General features: G+C 42.6%; 1 protein-coding gene across 1 annotated transcript in view; it reads right to left on the bottom strand.

The window, feature by feature from the left end:
* The window catches only part of CCDC68 (coiled-coil domain containing 68), a 24,989-nt gene continuing 4,725 nt past the window's right edge, over nucleotides 1–20,264 (bottom strand). The window contains exons 2-10 of the mRNA XM_026076925.1: nucleotides 14,571–14,713; nucleotides 11,115–11,258; nucleotides 10,404–10,529; nucleotides 8,605–8,733; nucleotides 5,845–5,927; nucleotides 4,238–4,343; nucleotides 3,242–3,325; nucleotides 849–925; nucleotides 1–67 (exon numbers count right to left, since the gene is read on the bottom strand). Of these exons, the coding sequence (XP_025932710.1) occupies nucleotides 1–67; nucleotides 849–925; nucleotides 3,242–3,325; nucleotides 4,238–4,343; nucleotides 5,845–5,927; nucleotides 8,605–8,733; nucleotides 10,404–10,529; nucleotides 11,115–11,258; nucleotides 14,571–14,713 (959 nt within the window). The remainder of the gene's footprint in view (nucleotides 68–848; nucleotides 926–3,241; nucleotides 3,326–4,237; nucleotides 4,344–5,844; nucleotides 5,928–8,604; nucleotides 8,734–10,403; nucleotides 10,530–11,114; nucleotides 11,259–14,570; nucleotides 14,714–20,264) is intronic.

Raw genomic sequence — 20,264 nt, forward strand, 5'->3', positions numbered from 1 at the left:
CTAGCTTTCTTGCTTCCTTATCCTGGTGAGCATGAAGTAAGGTGATGTTCCAAAGCCTTGCGGTGTGCTGCAAAATAAAGCACAAAAAGGTAGAGATCATTCAAAAATCTTCACATGCCAAAGCCTACCTTAAATCCACCAAAATGTGGTCAATCCACTGCCCAGCACTGTAATTGTTTCCTGCAAGCCAGGTACCACTGGTCAGAGTCCTCAGCTACACAACTCATTCATAGAGAGCCAGATTTACCCCCCTTCGTTTAAAAGGTTTTTTTCCTAGAAACCGAGGAACAGTCTACCCCTACATACTGCACTAACTCAGAGGTTTGTAACTATTGCCCTGGATACAGAGGACTTCAAGCTCCTGTTCTGCCAGCTGAGGGCAGAAACTTGAATCCAGATCTACTGGAGCCAAGGAACATACACTGCAGAAAAACCTACCAAGTTACTTGGTTTCACAGGGTGAGTACAGCCTCTCCTGGCTTGGTGCGGGTGTGTGCACACCTCCCAGTCACCACAGTCTGCCTTGTTTCATTTAATTTTAAACCGATGTACAAGCTGCTATGGATGCCTTTGGTTGATCTGTTGAGCATGCCCCATTTGATCTGGAATGCAGCACGGCATTCAGGCATACTGCTCCATCAGTTGCACTATTAGCTAACGAGTTTGAAGTAGAGCTTGTGTTTTCTCTTTCCTTTATAAAGAAAATAACCCCTGAAGGATGAAATCTGATTACTTCCACCAAGGGCAGAATCAATTCCTTCAAAACTCTGCAGGGGAGTTTGGTGAGGCCTGCAAATAGCGCACACTCAGCTGCTCATGTGTCATGGAATACCTTCAAAGATACTTACTCTGTCACGACACCTTTTGAAACTTTAGTCTTGGATTGGCCAGACCATAATTCCACTTTTTCTTTAAGTTCCTTATTCTGCAAGAAAAAAAAAAATCCCTGCTCAGAATAATGTAGCAGACAAAACAAGACTGGATGACAAGAGCCTGCAGCTCGTTCAGAAAGGCCTTTTTTTAAAAAAGTGAGTGGAAGATACAGTGCAAAGAAATAAAAAGCAGATGTTGTCATACAGACAACCTTAGCAACTGAGGGACTTCAGGTTCCTCAGCATGGGGCGATGAAGGTCCGAGATGCTGAAAGATCTGGTCAAAGTTTTCTTAACACTTTCTCTTCCCTCTCCACCATCAACCATGTTTCCTGACCGAAGACACTGGGTTGCTGTTGCCCCGCTTTGGAACGGGGGCAGTCAGGAGTGCAGCCTGACTGAGACAGACCCTACAAGAGACACCGACACCGCTCACCCTAAATTTTAACCATCACGAAGCTTTGACAGGGGCAGCCGAAGTCAGGGCAGTTCTGGGCATCCACAGAGGATAAGGTGACTGGGTAGTGGAAAAATAAGCAGCAGAAGCTGCCGAGGATTTCAAACACTTCCAAGGATAAACAGCTCCTGGACATCCGTTTCTAAATCAGGAGTTTGGAAGCAGACAGGCTTTGGGCACCTAACACAGATTCGTATCCGAATCTGGCCAAAGGCTCTAACCTACCTAAGGAAAAGTAGAGCAGTGCTACGACTGAACAGCCACCAAGCGCTGTTGTTATCTGGTCCTCAGCCTCACACAGAAATAGGCAGAGCTGAGTCTCTTACACAGATACAGCGTTAGGTTTAGCAACCCTAAAAGCCCTTGGGCAGGAACCTTAGCACTAACTTGTATTTTGACAAGTCTTGCGAAAACAAAGCAACATAGCTCTTGCCACCTCATGTAAATACATGCATCTGACAGCTTATGTTGATACCAACAAGAACTATGATACAAATACAGATTTTCTAGAGTTCTGAAGTTTGATATTTCATTCAGTCCTAGCAGATGAGTAAAAAGAATAGTCTGAAAACAGTACAGAACATACAATTAAGTTGTGATCCAAACTAGTTAAAATAACACCAACACCAAAAAAGGATGGATAAAAAAAAAAATTGTCAGCCTTTACATAGAGCTAGTTTCCATGCAACGCTGAAGATGATACTAGCAAAAACTGCAATTGCCTAATAATTAAATAAGAAACAATAGGAAGGAAGCAGGCAAAGAACAAAGACTTGATTCCCAAGAGGCAGGAAGCTGGCCAGGAAGCAATCAGAAAACTGAAAGACATGCACCATAAATTTCACACATACGTGCTTAATTGGACTGCTCCACACAGTTAGCTTTGAGCATGCAAGTACCTGAAGGGTCAAGTCACAGGTTGCTACATTAATACCTCGCTGCTAAAATTCTCGTGCCAATTACAGGTTTAAAATCCTGATTCCCGCAGCCTTTTCCATCTCCCATACCCATGTCATTCCTTTCTACTTTTTACTTCTAAGCTGATGCTTGTCACCAAGGCAGCCATGGTGAATGTCAAGGCAAAGAATTGGTTGTCAAAATACAAACTAGTATATTTTGATGATGTTCCTTAATTCACGGGTGCTGTGGGTTTAGTTAAATAACTACAGACACAAAGGGTGAGATTTTCATGACACTTAGGACCAGGTGCAATGCGAGATGCAGGCGCTAGAAGGCAGTTGCCACATACCTTCCTTTCAGACACGGGATCTACAGGCTGTGCTCTAAGAAGTCACTTACTTAGGTACTTGTGTAAGAGCTGGGCCATGCAGCCAGCCTGGTTAGCTGCCCAGAGAGCTGGTGCAGAGGGGCTGAGTTGGGGTGGGGGGGGCGGCACCTGAATCCCCAGTCCCAGGTACTTGAAGACACCTCCATCCTTTCAGGATGGACACAAGGGGGAGACGGCCAGGACTGACCTCTCTTGCCTCGCGATCACAACAATAACCTGAAAAAAGGTCAAATCACTGGGTTCTGATCTCTACTTCAAGAGGTGTCTGCAGTGGAAATAAAACCCAAGTCTATATGGGATATGGCACTTAGGATCTTTTACCATTGAAGTCACTGGTGAGTTTATCCTTTCTACAAGACGACTGTTGACTACTTAGGAAAGGAAAAAAACAAAACAAAACACCCTTCCATTGCATAAAGTCAGCAATTTTAGAGTTAGTTCCCCTTATTCGATCCTAGGGAATAACGCAAGGGAAAAAAAATAGTGTTATGCCTTGACTGAAGGTCCTAATATAAGCCTTACTGAGCTGTTGAGGAAGTCAAACATGATGATTTTAGAGAATTATTTTTGATCTCAAAATTGTATAAGTTTAGTTTAAGATATCTTGTTTCTTTCTCACTTTACCTGAGCTTCAAGCGCATTTAGCTTTTCTGTCAGATTTCCTATTTTTTCATCTTGGTTTCTGAGTTCATTGTTCAATTCTTCCACCTAGGAGTTAGAACATGAAGTTTGTACTGGATTAAAAACCTTAAAACATTAAGAATGTTTCTATGACAAATAAAACCACAGTGTTAAGTGTCTCATCATAACAGAAAAAATGCAGACATTTCAAGTCTCTAAAGCATAGAGAGACTCCCATAGTCTTTTATCATAGGAAAATTCAAATGTAGAATAATTGACTGAACAATTTATAAAACAGTCTCACCACAGTGTCGCATTTTCCTTAGGATAACAAGCCTACCTTTTGTTGGCCTATTCACAGAAACATGATTATGAAGACTAATTAGTGTGGGAACTTGTTTCAACTAGTTGGGAGAAGACAAACACGTTTTGCAAGTCGTGTAGCACACAGCGCAGGTTAGTACTGTCAGTAAAAGCAGTTCACATTATATAGTTACTTTGCAAAGCAGTTTAATTGCGTTAAGTTTTGTTGTATGCCTCCCAGTATCTAAGCCTATTATTTGCTGCGTTCATGAAAATAGCTTTACTCACTTAGCATAAAAATAGGTGTAAGGCACGTTCATCTAGCCTAGTCAGTGACCAGATGCTTCAAGGATTACTGCAACAAGCAGGGAGTTCAATGGGACTACGGAAGCAAGGGGGATCTGGGCCCCCGGAGCAGCACCGGCACATAAAGATTTTACTGGCTGCCTCACCAAGTTAGTAACTGGCTGCTGCAGTTATCAGAGACGGAGCGCTCTGCACGGAATATAGCATTTCCATTTTAAATGTAGCGTCAAAACGAATACGAATGCAGGGTGTGCAAAACCAGGCAAAACACGATGAGCAAGCTGCTCCTCACCAGTCAGAGAGACTCAAGACAAAAGCACAGAACCAAGTCTCTAGTGCTTGTTTTCCCAAACATGAAAAAGCTGTCCTGTGTAACAACCTCTGCCTGACCTCCTGAATCACACTGCGCAGGTTCTGATGCTGGGCCTGGATCACACGCTGCAAATGGCAAATCTGTTCTTGCAGAGTGGAAATCTCCATCTGAAGAGCCAGACACCTAGTGGTGGAAAAGCAAAGCACATTTTAAGGTTCTTTCCCCCCCCCAAGGGTTGACTGAATGGCCCAATGTGCCTTCCTACATCAGGCTGTACTCAAGAGCTTGGTGCTAGCAAGGCTGTTCTGAATGCTGCTGAAGATACATGGCTGTAATTCACATATAAATACACATAAAAAGACTTCTTTACTGAGCAGAACAAATAAACTGTAGTCCAAGGCAGGCTTTACCTGGTAGGACCACCCTCTACCCTTACTAACTGTTGGTAAGGAAATTCATAAATAACTTCATAAATTGAATTCACAAATGAGAGAATCCATAAACAACAGAGCATTGTCTGATATAAGAGAAAGAAGATATGCAGTTGTTATGCATGAGATGAGAAGAAAAGGATAAACAGCAGCAGTATTTTTTCCCACTGAGAGCAAATAAATGTGCTTTTGAGTAATACACTTTAACCATAAAAGGGAGTCCTTTCTTTCAAGACAAGAGCTGCTTAAAGTCACTCTGAAACACTATGGAATAATAGTCCCTAAGTAGCATGTCCCTGTTGAAAAGGGACAGCATACTCTGCGGCAGACACCTCAAACTGAAGATGCAACGAGTAAAAATGAGTACTAGGCTAAGTATTTGTTAAATGAATACAGCACGTATGCTTTAAATAAAAACACACTTGCCCCAAAAGAATGCAACTGCAAGTGAGACACTGTTGACATATGTTGCTTTGTGCATAAGAGATGACAGAATCAATGGTGCAATTTCACTGTTTAGAAGGATTCCAGCACGAAAAAGCCAGCCATTCAAGAAGTCTTTTAGCTTCTCACCTTCTGTCAGCCAGTGAAGGTAGAGATACATAGTATGTAAAGAAGAAAGTGTGAAAATCCTTCCAGGTTGTCAATGCAAGAGAGGAATGCTGCACGATTCACAAATCGTGCACAGCCCTTCCATTCATCATCAGTTCATTTTTTTATTACAGACATGATGTTCTATTATTAGAACACAAATCCCAGCAGAAAGCAGCACTCTGTTATGCAAGATAAATGACGCTCCTTCTCTAACCTAAAAGCTCTTCAGGACAGGATCAACTTTACGAGCGAGTATAGTGGCTCAAAGAGATGACATAAAGCGGCCTTGAAGGTCCATGATGGTAACAGAATGCAGACCTACTGATTCCTGACTACTTCCTTACTCGTTGCAGGAACAATGACAAAAAAGCAGCATCAACCTCAAGCAAGAATCAGAGAAGAGAAGCAACTAGTACATGCAAGATGGAAGAAAAGGTAGTAGGTAGTAGAATTTGAGAAGAATCAATATCTCAGAGGTACAGTACGCTAAGATCTGTTTGTTTTTTTTAAACAATCACCCTAATTCAGGTTTTGAACCAGTTGTTTATGACATGAATAATTTTACTACCAAAAGGAACTTGAGCAAGTTATTGTCTGGTACCCCATATAAAACAATCCCCCTCAAAAAGGAAAACACTTTATCATATGCATTCAGTCACCGTTTGCTGTCTTCTTTCTTTGACATCATCTGTAGAAGCATCTGTTCCAGTGACAGCTTCCTTTCCATCAGAGTTTTCTTTTCCTAAGGGAACAATTAAAGTTATATAAAAACAATATTACACTTTCTATTGTTTGATTAGCAAGAAAAATTTGCCTAAATATTTGATGGTTTTAATCACTATCTGACAATAGACAGAATTCAGCAATAATCATCTACAAATGGACCTACATCAACATCAGCTTTAGATACAGAGCAGTTTGACCTCTCTGAATTGATTTAGAAAGGGACAACAATGTACTGATTTATCATGAGAAAACTCTGTTAAAACAAGAGGTCTCGCCTTTATTTAATTAGCATAAAACTTAGATCTTGTGAATGATTATGCTCAGCTGCCGGTGGATACTGCATTACTACTGTTATGTCCAATTCTATTTATGGGATGTTGTGTTACTAGAAGAGCGCAAATTCTTCGAAAGTACTTTTTCATAACATTTGATTTCCAGAAACCCATCGGTGCAGTGACTGATCCTATCAGCTTTATTCTGGCTGAGCAGTGCATTGGTCTGTGTTCAATCCCATTGAAATCAAGATGTCTCATATGCAGAAGAAAAATTCTGTGCAGCTTGAATAGGGTGGCAAAACCTGTCTTCTAGCATTTTAAGAAGTTGAGGCATATTCACTACCCCCAAAATGCAAATTACACATTCTAAAAGTCTGGGTAAATCTGTGTCTTTTTTTGACTGATTGCATTTGAGGACATATTTTTGTTTTGACAGCCTATCAAAATTCCTGGACACAGACAGGTGTTACAAGGAAAGTACATTTTTGCTGTTAGAAGAAAGATAAGACACTTCCAAGTCTGAAATCATGGCTTTTTCCAACTGTATAAACTGTCTAAACACCAATAACACCACAAACTATTCCCTTCCTTTCTTTTCTTAGACCCTCCCTTCACAGCTACCATACTACTCCTTCTGGACTGAAAGCAGATTGCATGAGTATCAGTCAAAAAGCCATCCTATAACCCACCTTTTCAGACTACAGACGTGTAACCCTCAGCCCAAGAAAAAAGAATTCTGACATTCAAGGCACCACAAAAGCCCTTAGATATACGAGTTAAGGGTCAGCTAGGTAAACATGCCAAAGAATAAAATCTATGTAGCCAGGATCTACCTTTGGCGCAGTTACTGCACAAAACCATTTTGTGTTTCACATGCTGCATTCGTCATCAATCAATCAGGTCCACGACACACGTTGTTATGCTGCTGCCAGAGACGGCATCAACCCAAATGCTAAACCGTATCTGCTGCTATTAGCTTGGACATTCAGAGACAGAAGAAGTCACTGAAATTTCTTCCACATAGGGAAAAATCTGAAGGAAACTGGTGATGAAACTCTTTGCATTAGAAAGATCACTTGTGTGTGATGGCTGGCAGAAATGCACGAGAAGGGAAAAAAGCAAGGACTTGGATGAGCAGCGAGGGAAAGGGCTGAAAAGAAAGGTGAAAATGCGTGCGTCACCGAAACTACACCCCCGATGCCCGCAAGGTGCCATCTGTACAAAGGCGGGCATCAGGAAAGCAGGCAGAAGGTACAGGAGCGCGAGCCGAGCGCGCTTCCCTGCGGGCAGACGCTGTGGCACTGCCACGAGAGCAAAACCAGCGGGCAGGAACAGCAGGGCCGGGGGAACCACCCCTGCCGCATCTCTGCCGAGCGCCAGAGGTCCCAGAGCAAGGATGGGGTCACGCGCGTCACCACCTGGCCCACGGTACCGCGGGAGCCGCAGCAGTCGGCGGCCCCTAACGCAGCCAGTTCCAGGGGAGCCATTCGCCTTCGCTCGGGGAATGTGAGGGGGAACCGGCAGGCCTGAAAACGAGTGGGAAGAAACTTCCCTCGGATCCCCGTGTGGAGAGAGGGAGATCAGGAAAGAAAAGCTGGGGCTGGTCTTTTACCTGTAGTCTAACGGTGAGTCATTCACATAGGAGGCAAAAAAAAAAAGTAAAATTTTCTCTCTACCTAAGGGACTTTGAACCGTGTCGAGGTGCTCTAAGCCCAGCTGCAGGGCATTCTGCAACAGCTGGGATCAGGTCTGTAATGTTTTAAATTTTTACTAGAAGACAAAAGCAAAATATACGCATCCCTGCTTTGCTTCTCCTCCATCGTATTAGTGACTTGGTTACAGCATACTGCGAACTGGAAATTCAGGTAACGTGCGTTTGGGAAGATGCATCCTATTTCACATTTAACAACTTTAAACTAAGTTACATGCAGGTATTGTATTCATTGACCCTGTATTTACAGTAAGCCCAGGACAAGGAAAATTTAGTTTTAAAATAGTATTTCCAGTACAGTAACTCCCACTGCTATTCAGCGCATACATCAGGAAAATTATGCATGATACCATCAGTTCTTCAAAATCAGCTAAAACCACCAAAGCAAATTCACCATAAAGGAGAGGAAATTTTTTGCAACATGGCAGAAGTCCTTTTAGTTTCAATGCCCCAAATACTGAAAGTAATTAACTCTTTTCAACAGACTCAGCACCATCTTCCACACTGTTGCTCTGTCCTGACATGGGAGCTAACAAAATAATAATAAGACATGTAATTCCAGAGAGTCTTTTACTCAGGTGAACAGCTCCAGTTCGGCAGAGCAGAAGTACGCAAACACGGACAGTCCTAGGGCTAACAACCTCCAGCAGAAGGGGAGGTCTCTCCGCTAAGGTGACTCCTGAACGCAAAGGGCTGCAGGAACATACCTCTTCCATCCTTTGCACTCTCTTCTCCATTTCTGTAATCTGGGTGCATTTTTCCGTGATTCCTTCAGCTAGGCGATTGGCTTTTTCCGTATTTTGCTGGAGCTTTCGTTCTTGTTCAAGGTTGTAGGCCTACGATGAGGAAGGGCATTAAATACACACATGCATATGTGTCAGGAGCTGGTGAATGCAGTAGATGGATGGAGGCGAGGCTGCTGCGGCTCGCTGACCCGAGGTCCAGCCAGCAGCGAGGCCGAGTGTTTATTCCCAATACGTGCACATACCCGCAACGCATACATAGACACCTGGCTGGCCACACGGATCAACCCAGCCAGAAAACACAACACTCATAAAAGCACAAACAGCACCAACAGCCTCATCCTGTTCCCTTCTCTGGCTGATCACGATGAAAGCCTGTTACCGAAAAATATATACACACGTATAGGCCATATATACACCATATAGATCCCGCCAGCAGCTGGTCTCAGACCCTCGGCCTATCCAGTAACTGGTCCCCAGGTCTCCGCAGCAGCTGGCACCTAGACACATGAGTCCCCGAGGCCTGCAGCCCCACTCCAGCTGCTGGTGCTCAGACCTACGCACACTCACACTATGGATCCCCCCAGTAACTGGTCCTAGACACCGGGATGCCCTGGTCTCAGTTGCCTCATGCACAGAGACACACACGCACACAGACGGGCATCTCTTCTAGCTGCTCCAGACCCACGGTACTACCAGGAGCTGATCCCCCAGACCCCACAGTCTGTCCAGGACTTGGTCTGGACCTCCTGATCTCTCCAGTATCCAGCCCAGATTTATGGCTGCTCCGATACCTACCTCCCAAGCATCCTACCCTACGTGCCAGCTAGTCCAGCTTAACGTTCGCTAGGCATTACACATTGACACACATGCCCACACAACAAGCACACGGCTTTTCCCAGGCATCTCATAACGAACCCCATATCCCTGTAGGCATCAACCCCCCTTAGCCTGCGAGGGGGCCAGGGACCCTCGGTTCATCTGGCGGCCGTCACGCCGAGGCAGTGGGGCCGATCTCCTCGGCTGGCCCCAGGAGGAGCCACGCAGGGGGCCCGTTTGCTGCCCTTGGGGGTTCCTCCGCCCGGCACTGCTCCCTGCGCCTTGGTGCTTATGGAGATGAGTCTTTAATCACGCAGCCCCTCCAAATGAGAGCAGTGGTGTAGCAGGAAGATGTCTCCCATTTCCCGCTAAAAAGGTCTTGTCCTATTCTTCTTTGGGTCTTTCCCACTCCTACAGTTAACACAACTTAGTATCATTGCTAAGTCCTGTCAAATATCCTGACCCTCTTTAGCCAGAATCACACTTCTTTTAATTATCATGAGTAGAGAGAAAGGAAAAAATGGAAGAGAATGCCACGGTCTAATTTTGAGCCAATTCTACCAACCTTATTCGAAGAATCAAGAATAAAACTGAAATAATTTTTAATTTTTCATATTGCACGAGGAGTAGACATTGGAGTTCTTAGATTCAAAGTATGCAGCACAGAGAGCCAGAGTCCCCATAAGAAACCGTGCTCTCCATTTCCAGAACTGCCTACCAATATAAGCTGTCTCCACACTAACATAAGAAACTCAAAATACCTTAAGATGACTTAACCCACAGTAGGTGAGCATCACCCTCTGAAAGTAAAGAGCCCCTAAAATCGTTCATATTCGAAAAACATTTATATATGACCCCAAGTAAAATAAACAGAAGAAATATCTTCCAGGAGTATTTTGGTACTGAACAGTATTGCCATCCCCACACGTAGGAGAGATTTGTACCTGTATTTGCTTCTTATCATTCTCATGTCTTTTTTTAAGTTCTTCTGACCGAGTATGGTAATTCTCATACAGTGTTTGGGAGGCAGATCTGAGAGCCTGTACACTTGCTTCTCTTGTAGCTTCCAGCTAGAAAGAGTAATTGTACAGAAAACATTTATTGTGCTTTAAAAAAAGTGATGTTATAATTAGATGCCAAAAATTAAGCTCTCTATACAACATCAAATTTCAATACTTACCCTCGTAAAAAAAATAAAATAAAATAAGTCCTAAATACCTGTGAACAATGCCATGAATGTGAGCAGGGATCTGACAGGCATTTTAGTTTCCAAATAAAGGCAGATTTATTCAGTATTGAGCCATCCCATATGACAAAGGCTTATGATTTAAAAGGAGAGATGTACTTCTAACTGCTTGTAAATACATCTGCTGTCTACTATCAACAGAGCTGGCTATGTCATCTCACTATCCAAAAATCAAATATGTCCTTAGGAGCAGATTTCAATATGAATTTCACTGTCTACTAAAATGAAACAGTTTGTACTAGCTGATCTGCTCCTTCTCCAGAAGCAAAGAACCTGGCAAAGGAGTACCAAATAGGCGCTTTTCTGCAGCAACTAACTCTAGTGCAAACAGAGCTAAATGCCCACTGGGCTGCAAAGCAGAGATATTCACTGGAAGCCTTAAAAAAAAAAAAAAAAAATTGGAACGCACCTTGACCTTTAGTACTTGGTTTTCCTTGCTCACCAGCAAGAGCTGGTGTTCTGTTTCTTTCATCTTCGCCACAATGGGACTGTACTTGGAGCTAGACGTACTGTTCGTTGACTCCAGTTTATTGCCTGAGATTTGAGGAAGCTGCTAAAGGAAATACACATGGAAATTATTTTCAAAATACTAAAAAATAGCTTTAACAATCAGCATTCATGATTGTGACTCTAAAAAAAAATCTTGTTTCTTATTAACATCCCTCTCTTCCTCCTGCAGGGAGCACTGGACAGACAACTCCACAGCTAGCTCTTCAGAGAGCCAAGGCCTAAACTATTTACAGAGTAGCGGTCACAACAGTTTCACCACCCTCAATAAATTAAGAGAAATTACAATGTTCTGTTTGTTCAGCTCTCCAGGGTTTTACATTTGAAAGCATTAACATGTCAATCCTGATAAATAACTACGTTCCATTCTCTACAGTGTTATTTCACAAGATTAATTAGCTTTTAGAATATTGCAGCACATGTTGTATTATAGGTGAGGCTGCAGAAATGCACATTATTAATTGTTATCCAACACTTCCCATTAAAAGAACCTTTCAGCTATTTATTACTCCAGCATATTTTAACTGTTTTAGCAAAACATCCCCAAATCTGTTTTCTGCCTAAGGACTGCCTCTTTGGAACAGTGGTTGGATGTCTGGCAGAAAAGCACCTCTGATAAAGGATTTAAACAGAGGTTAGACAAGGTGCAAGTAGCTAAAAAAATCCCTCGGCTTTAGTGACCAGACCTTCCAGGATCTCATAGTCCCAGGGCAGAGCTCTAGTACTTCGCAAACTGTGCACGCGCCAACCCTGCAGAGCAACCGGATGCATTCCTGGGAGCAGGCCAGAGGGATCCGGGACACAGAGAAAACTGCGGTAACCAGAACTCAGCAGGAAAAAGAAAACTGGAACATGGCAGGGCAAGAGCAGGCAAGATGGAGTTAGGAACCTGGGTCTCCAGCAGAAATGGGCTCTGGGGACTATTTGGGAGTAAGGGAAAGAGACAGTGAGATGCACATGGATTTAAGTAGAAGCTAACAGTGGGCAGCACACCAGTGAGGGAGCAGGGGTTCCCCCAAAGGGAAAAACTGGAATCAGCAAGGAAAATAATTAAAGATAAGGTGCCAGATAAACCTCTGTGTGATACATGACTTAATACAAGATCAAGCACTATTTTTATCCTGATGAACTGCTCTGGGATGAAGTTGGCTCTTGCAGTGAAGGAGGCTCCTGTGTCCAGAACCCCCTTTCCTTGGTTCTTGGCTAGAAAGTGTAGAGCTAATGAAGCAGGGGACTGCCAGAAGAGAAGAGCAGGTCTCACGTTGAACACAACCGAAATGAATACTTTGGGGAAAACATGGGGCTAGAATCAGTGCCTAACAGACAGGAGGCACATTGCTTAAAACATTTTTTCCACAGGCATTCACTAATGTGTGCTCATTGCTTTCTACGTGTCTGTTTTAAGACCCTGTATGTGCAAGAAGCACGACCTTCCATTAATCAGATTTATGCCAGAATGCACTGGCATTTATATGGCCTTTCTTACTTTACATCAAGTTCATTTGTTAAAAATAAACTACCAAAACCAAAGAATAGTCTCTATGTTTTAAAGGGTTCTAACCAGAAAAATCACTTTCTTTTCACTGTAGAGGCTTTTCTTCAACATCATTCCTCAACTGAATAGAAAAAGGAGTAAGAATTTTTTTTAAAAATAACTTTTTATGATTATTTCTAAATTAGCAGTGTTTCAGCCCACTGATCCTTCTCGTTAGTCATACCACAGTGCTCTTCCAAGTTCAGCTGGGATGCAGAAAAACTGTCTTTGCATATTATCATCACTGTGCTCTATTGCTTAGAGCAAAGAAATAAGATATCAGATCCTACTAAGCTGAGTCTCCTTGCTCACAAGATCTCTTATGAAAAAGATGCGTGTTCTACCTATTCATTGCAGCGTCTGCATCAAGCAGTGTATCAGTTCATGAAGCCTTTATGAATTAGTGTCACCACCACAGAATACATCTTTTTCTCAGTAATTGCTTCATGTAGAAGATTTTGGGTTATGAGATTCTTGAGAATTCATGGTAAAATTTCCAGATTCAAAGATATAGTATTCATTCTACAGCTTCACATAAGTAATTACGAAGAGGACAAAGACATCTTATTTCTTTTTAATTTAAATCAAAAGTCTGAGGTCCTCTCTTCTGGACTGCACAGCCCATAATGGAGTAAGGTATTTCTTGGGTTGTCACTACACAGGAGTTCATTAAGGCATTCAGTAAACTTTGTTCTTCCTACATTTCCTCTGGCATTCAGGAAAGCAACAAGAAGACTTTTTCCAGTCCTCAGACCTGCTGTAGCACTTGACACCTCTAGGACTTGCCTTTCTCACGTGCCACTCTGAGCCTACCGAGTACTGGTCCTCCAGGTACCTCAAACCAATATTTCTGCTTCAGATAAGGCTGCTCACTGACTGCTCAAGAGTGTTTCTAATCTCTTCCAGAGACCAAGCCCAGCCATTCTACTCAGCTCAGCATTGATGTTATCTATCAAATTGCTTCAAATAAAAACTTGCAAGTACATTAGTATATACTGTCAGTGTGCTGTTCAAATTATCTAGCAGCTTGAACAACAGCTTTAGATATATTTATTTTCTTATGAATCATATCTCACAGTATTCTATTCTTATCATTTTTAAAGCCTAATGCATCTGTCCTGCACTAACTGCTTAGTTACTTTTTTTCATATGTAAAGGAGGCAAAGAAGCTCCAACCACACGTACACTCATGCTGTAGAGCTTTAAGTGTTATATATTCATCCATTTCCATCTTCCTTGTCTTCTTCCATAAGATACCAAATTTCTGTTAGACTTTTGATGGACCCAGGTCAATCTGATCATTAGCCTATTATCAATCTGCTCATCAGTCACACTATTAGACGCCTTGTTGCTTCAGCTGCAAAAGTTAAGACTTCATGGTTTTGGACATGCATATCACCACTGCAGCTCACAGACGTTGCCTTTGTGCTGCACTGCTAGCGCACCTGCAGACTGTGCTCTGCTTCTATGCGCTCTTCTCCTCCTGTCCCCAAGCACAGTCCCCAGTTCTACCTCTGCAGACTTGTGAGTTTGGGTGGGGACAGGCACTTAAGTGTCTCTTGCAACAATACTAAAGGAGGGGTGGAAAACCTCACTAATTTCAAAGAGGTTTAACCCAACCTAAGACAGTGCATGCTATAATTAAGTTGTTAGTGCAAAGTAAACAGTGTTTCCAGAATAAATGCATAAATCAAAGGTTTTTCCAGATAAACAACTGAGTATTGCCATACGGGTCAGAATCTTCTTTTTCAGTAGTTATTGCTATTGCTTATCATGCTTTCTACAGAAACAAAGAAAGGAACAGAACAACAGCTTCAAAAATACCTTTTTCACGTATTCAGCCTCTTCAGTGATTTGGGCACAAGAGGATCCATAAAGGAGATAATTTCCCTCTGAGCCTCGGTCCTCTCTTGTTATATGTTCAGTGAGCAGTAGGGTAGTTGTCACTATACGTGCATTTTTCTGTTCTGTACAAATGAGAGAAGAGCAAAGTTTGTTTTATTATGCAAGTATAGGGAATAATTCCATTATTCCACTCCACTTAATACCATTTCAACTTCAAAGACATGCTGGAATCAGGCAGGTATTTCAAGCTTACAGGACAAATAAAAAAGTAGTAAACATAAAGCATCACTTTCTTAAGAAATATAGACATTTAATTTTTTTTAATAGGTGGGAAAAGTGATACATTCACACATTTTTGCTGAAGAATTCAATGGCTTTTTACTAGCAAACTACACCACAGTCCCATATTATTTCAGAAATCATAAGGCCAGAGATTCCCCAGAGCTGTCAGCGAGTACGTGAACACTCCACACGTGCATGTAATTTAACTAAGAACAAAACAAGACTTTTGCCACCTATCTTAGAAGTTTATAAATCAGTTATACTCTCCACAGTAATCCCACTGCCTTCACTGAATTTAGTCCAGACTTGGGTCTGTGTAATAAAGAGAAGGATCTGGCCTCCTTGCTTCACGCTGCAGTTTAATTTCAGCAGTGGTTCGTTCAGAGGCAATTGTCCCAGCTGTCCCTTCAGAAAGCACTACTGCTTTTTTAGTAGAAGCGTTCCTGTATCTAGGGCCATCTTCACAGTACAGCCTTACTGACTAATAGGTGTACTGAGTTCCCAATGACTGTATCAAAGTAAGAGCACAGAACTAATTTTAATCAGGTGCAGCAGGATTACCTGTGCTGCTCGTTACATATAAGCAGGACAAGGCTTGAATGATACCATAACTCTCATGAAAAAACCACCCGGGGGGAATAGACGGCAGACAAAAGATAAGGCTTTTCCTTTCTATATCGTGCGCTGAATATAAGGTCCCAATCACCTTCAGCTGCATTTGTGTTGTACAATGGTGACATCCAGTGTCAGCTGGATTACTCTGAAGTGAATATGTGCGTCTTGGAAGATACAGTTTCCAGTCCTATTCCAGCTGTAGTCAGTAAGCTTATGAGTGGACACATTGGACAAGCTGAGTTTTAACAAGTACATTTGAAGTATCTGAAACTATTTAAAACTAGCACAGAGGAATAATAAAGCCACTTACACAGCATGGAGACTGTGGATGGGTTCACAACAGAAAAGACAAAAAGTGTTTGGATTTTACAAAGCCTACAGACACATTTTAAAATGAAATATTATTGTGAATTATTTATTTTAAAACACTGAAGTTCAAAGACTTGGGGTTACTGTAGTTTAACTCAGTAACAACAGTCCTACTTGCACTGTACTGATACTGTAGTCCAAACCCTCTTGCTTTTGTTCAGTCAACCGAGCATAAAGTATTGCAGCACTCGCAGGAAGCTCTCTCAATCTAGCACATTTCTTAATTAAGTCATTTTCTAATAAAATATAATTAGGCAACTTGAAATATTTATTGCTGTAATAGAGGAAGGATCTCATTCCCACAAAGAGCTGCATGGACCTCGTTTGTATAACTGCCCAGGTGAATCAGCAGCAGCTCATCCAGATTAGAGATATTTTCAATTTGTTATGTTAACACGTGTCCCAGGCAGACAACAACAGAAGACTAAATTATAAATTAACTATAAATAAGTATAAGGAAATTCACCACACGAGATTTAAGTGCCCGAGGCTGTTACTTAGAAGTCTAATTCTTAGGAGATTTACAAATTAAAAGAGCAATAAAATAAAAGCTCTCACTACTCCCTTTTGAGTCTTCTCAGTTCAACTAAAAGTCAGGAGTGTAAGAAGGTACCATAACCCTGATCGTTACGGAGCTGGTCTGTTTTGGACATATGGGAGAGGGGAGGAAAGTGGCAGCCTCTCCCTAACACGGGCCTTCTACCAGCCCCTTGTCTGATATGCCAAGGAAGTCCAAGATGCCCCTGACAGCAGAGTCCCTGTGACCTCCCACAGCTTCAGGAGGCACAGTGCCAGACGGAAGCAGCAATAAACCAGAACTTTTGTAGGTCAAAAATCGGATCTGAAATTCCAGGCCGACACGAGCAGGCCAGCAGCATGGACCAGAGTGTGCGTGCGCTGTAAAGTCTTTGCAATGAGACTTTGTAAGCAAAAGAGGAGCCCCCTGTAATCTAGCTTCCAGGTGGTAAAGGTATGACAAGAAGCCATAAGGTCAACATCTGGCTGTAAAAACCAGCCATGACTAAAAGGTGGCAAAATTAACTTTCCGATCATAACTTCTACTTGAACAGCAAAGCTGTATATCCAGATACAACCTTGAGGACTTTGACCTCAAGCAATTAAAAGTATACACTTTTTTCCTGCATGCAAGAACACACTCCAAATATTGTCGCTCATTTGTCAGTACAGTGGCTTATCCAGACAGGAAGATAAAATGGAAATTCTACATGCTTACAGTCACGGCACAGAAGAGGTTTGCCATGGATACAGAAGATGTTTCCCACCAAAGATACAAATAATTCAACAAAATTCATTTTTTCCTCTGGGTAGTTGTTTTTCCTCCTCGCTTCTTCCCTTGCCATCTAGTAATGAACTTAAGTAGTTAACCCTAAAACAAAGGCAATTCCGGATCAACTATCCCTTCCGCCTGAGATGATTCAGCCTGAAATCTCTACCTGCCCCCAGGGAAAAAATCGAGGAATTGAATTGTTTTTCTGGCTCTAAAGAAGCTGAGCTAAGAGAGGAGAGCAATAATGAGCAATAATCTCTAACTTGAGCTCAAAGCATTCAGCTGAGAGTGAAAAGTCCTTGGTACAGTCCTCATTCTAGAGCAAGGGAGCAAAGGAGCAAGAGTTTGCAGAACTGCAAGGCTGGACCTAAATATTCATTTTGGCACTTCTGTCCTTGCGGAGGGGAAGAGCTGTCAGCACAACAGTCGCACTAAAGCCAGAGCACCGCCAGGTAATGCTAGAATTCAACACCGCCCACTGTCTGCTTCGCAAGCCAGCTTTTAAAGAGATATTCGATAGGTTTCTTTAACATATCTTTCTTTACAGAAAGAGTAGAGACAGAAGAATTACTTTGACTTCCTGCAGCACACAAATATTTTCTCTACTTTAGAAGCCAGTCTAAAAAGAAGTGCCGAATTCATCTGTTATTCACAGACTTTCCTTGTTAGAAGACACACTTTAAGGGGCTTAATGTTCACAGAAACATCCCTCCGCCACCCTGCATAAGCACCCAGCTTTCTGTGACCTGTCAAGCAAGCCAGATTTTCTTTAATAGACCTGAGGTTGTCAATATAAGTGTGACAAACACAGGAATGTTATACTTTCATGAATATAAAAGCATGTCTCCCTGCTTTTGCTTACAATGGGTTGCTTGCTATAAAGTTCACACAAAAGAGAATCGGGAATACACCAAGCAGGAAAGCACCTCCCTTGCTTATACAAGGAACATCCCAATATGCATTCAGAATACTGTCACTTTGAGTAAGGTTCAGTACAGAACCATATTTACATTATTATACTGTTACTGAGGAAGAGGTGCAACTCCTTGGCCACCACCTTAGTGACGTGCTTTGTCAAGGCCAAAGAGAGAAGCGGATCAAAGGTAACAAACACAGCTCAGCTCCCCAAGAGAAGCGGCTTGCAGAGGCCACGTGCAGCTGAGCCTCTGAACGGGAAGTCGGGAGACAGCAAGGCTTCTGTTGCTTCCACAGCGGGCTGTCACTGAAGGGGAATGCTCAAGAGAGCTACAGGGGCTCAAAGGCAGTTCATCTGTAATCATGACAACTGCATATTTATCATAAACATCTTTCCATGATAGATGCAAAAACAACAAAAAAAATCACTCTGGAAAAAACAGACTTCCATTCAAGCCCTTCTCCAAAATAAGGTCCCACGAAAACTCTGCTTCAGAATTTAATTTTCCTTTCTGTCTACAGAATTCTCTTTCAAAGATCACATTTGTGCATGCATTATTCATGCAGTCATTCAGCTATATTACACCCAGAGAGATTTTCCATGCATGCTACGTATACACACACATATATACACATATACACGAAACCTAATAAAGCAGTCAAACATGCCACGGAAAGCAAAAATGAAAAAAGACCTGTTTTAGTGAATAACAGTTTGATTTCATAGTTTGCTTCAACTTTTAAAACAAATTATCCGCAAAGCAGTTCCTCCTCTTTGTGAGGGCTGGATAATAGGACCAGTTATGTAACTAAGAGAGTCATTCTAATTGAAATTAATCTATTTAATCACAATTATTTGGAGCACTCAGATAAAATAATTCCATGTTAGTCTCCAGCTGAGCCCTGTAACTCAGACATAAGGTTACTCCCTTTTCCTCCTGTTTGTTGCACCTGAGCACTACAGGGACAGGTAAGTAAATACTGTGTTTGTTCCACAGCTGAACAGGAGTTTATACAATATTCATTCACCTTTTAATCAGTCTGTTGTTTGTGAACTTCCACAGGAAAGCACTTGTTTGTTACCGTTGTTCTCATAAGTGTTTGAAAAACAGTTTTGAATGAGTACATGAATGTACATGCCAACATGATCATCTGTCCTCAGGCAAACGTACCCTTTTTTATATTCTCCCACTGCATGAAAGCGTTTCTGCCAGACAATCACGGCACAGGGAAAAGATCAGATAACCGGTGACTAAGAGCACAACACAGAATTAAGAAGAAGAAATCAGTAGGGACAGTTCACAAACATTTGTTTCATCCAAACTGCATTAGATGCGCACAAACTAAGTAGTTCCTGACGAATAATTCACTTTTTGTCTTTACGCAGACTCATTAGATACACCAGGTATCTCCCATAAGAGAGAGAAAATGCGTATCGAGGTTATGCTTTATTAAAAGCATGTGGTAGTAGGCGTGCAAGGCAGCTCAGGGGGACCTGGATTTGTCAGAATTCGTTTTGAGTATGCTAATTTATCCTCAGTATCGGTGGAAATGCAGAAAAGGCATTTGCAGCCACGCTGAGCAGCAGATTAAGACACAGTAGCACACGCTCCCCAAAGTAAGCTGTTTACCTGAAACCGCGTACAACAGTTTGTTTTAGACAAACAGAGCCCATACAGCGAGAAGTTAAGTTAGCAGGAAAAAAAAAACCCTGAAATAATCAAATCTGGAGATTCTGCAATAACGTACCGAGACCTTCAGTTTTACCGTATATGGTGGTGGCAATGWCAAAATCGGGCCCAGCTAGGGATTTAAGCAGCGTCACCCACTTTTAAGCGGGGTTGTTCACACACGGAGGCTTAGGCAGGTGCTGGAGGCCTCACTGCCGTCCGTGAAGGGCAGAAACGGGCCCGGGGCGCGGGGGACACCCGTCTCCCGTCCCCCCTTCCCGTCTCCCGTCCCCCCTTCCCATCTCCGGCGGGCGCTGGGGGCAAAGGGGGCTCCGGGCGCTGCTGTCTCACCCCCAAAACGACGAGCTTTGCCCAGCGCGACGAGGGGGGACGAGACTCACCTCTGGGCGGGGAGGACATGCTAAGGGCGCAGGACGAGCCGGGGCTCCCGGGCGGCTACCTGAAAAAAAGAGCGTTATTGTGAAAGGAGGAATAAAAAAATGGGGGCGGTCTTGGCTCGGGGGAGGGGGGGGC

The sequence above is a fragment of the Apteryx rowi genome, unplaced genomic scaffold (genome assembly GCF_003343035.1).
Source record: "Apteryx rowi isolate R43461 unplaced genomic scaffold, aptRow1 scaffold_442, whole genome shotgun sequence".
Classification (NCBI taxonomy): Eukaryota; Metazoa; Chordata; class Aves; order Apterygiformes; family Apterygidae; genus Apteryx; species Apteryx rowi.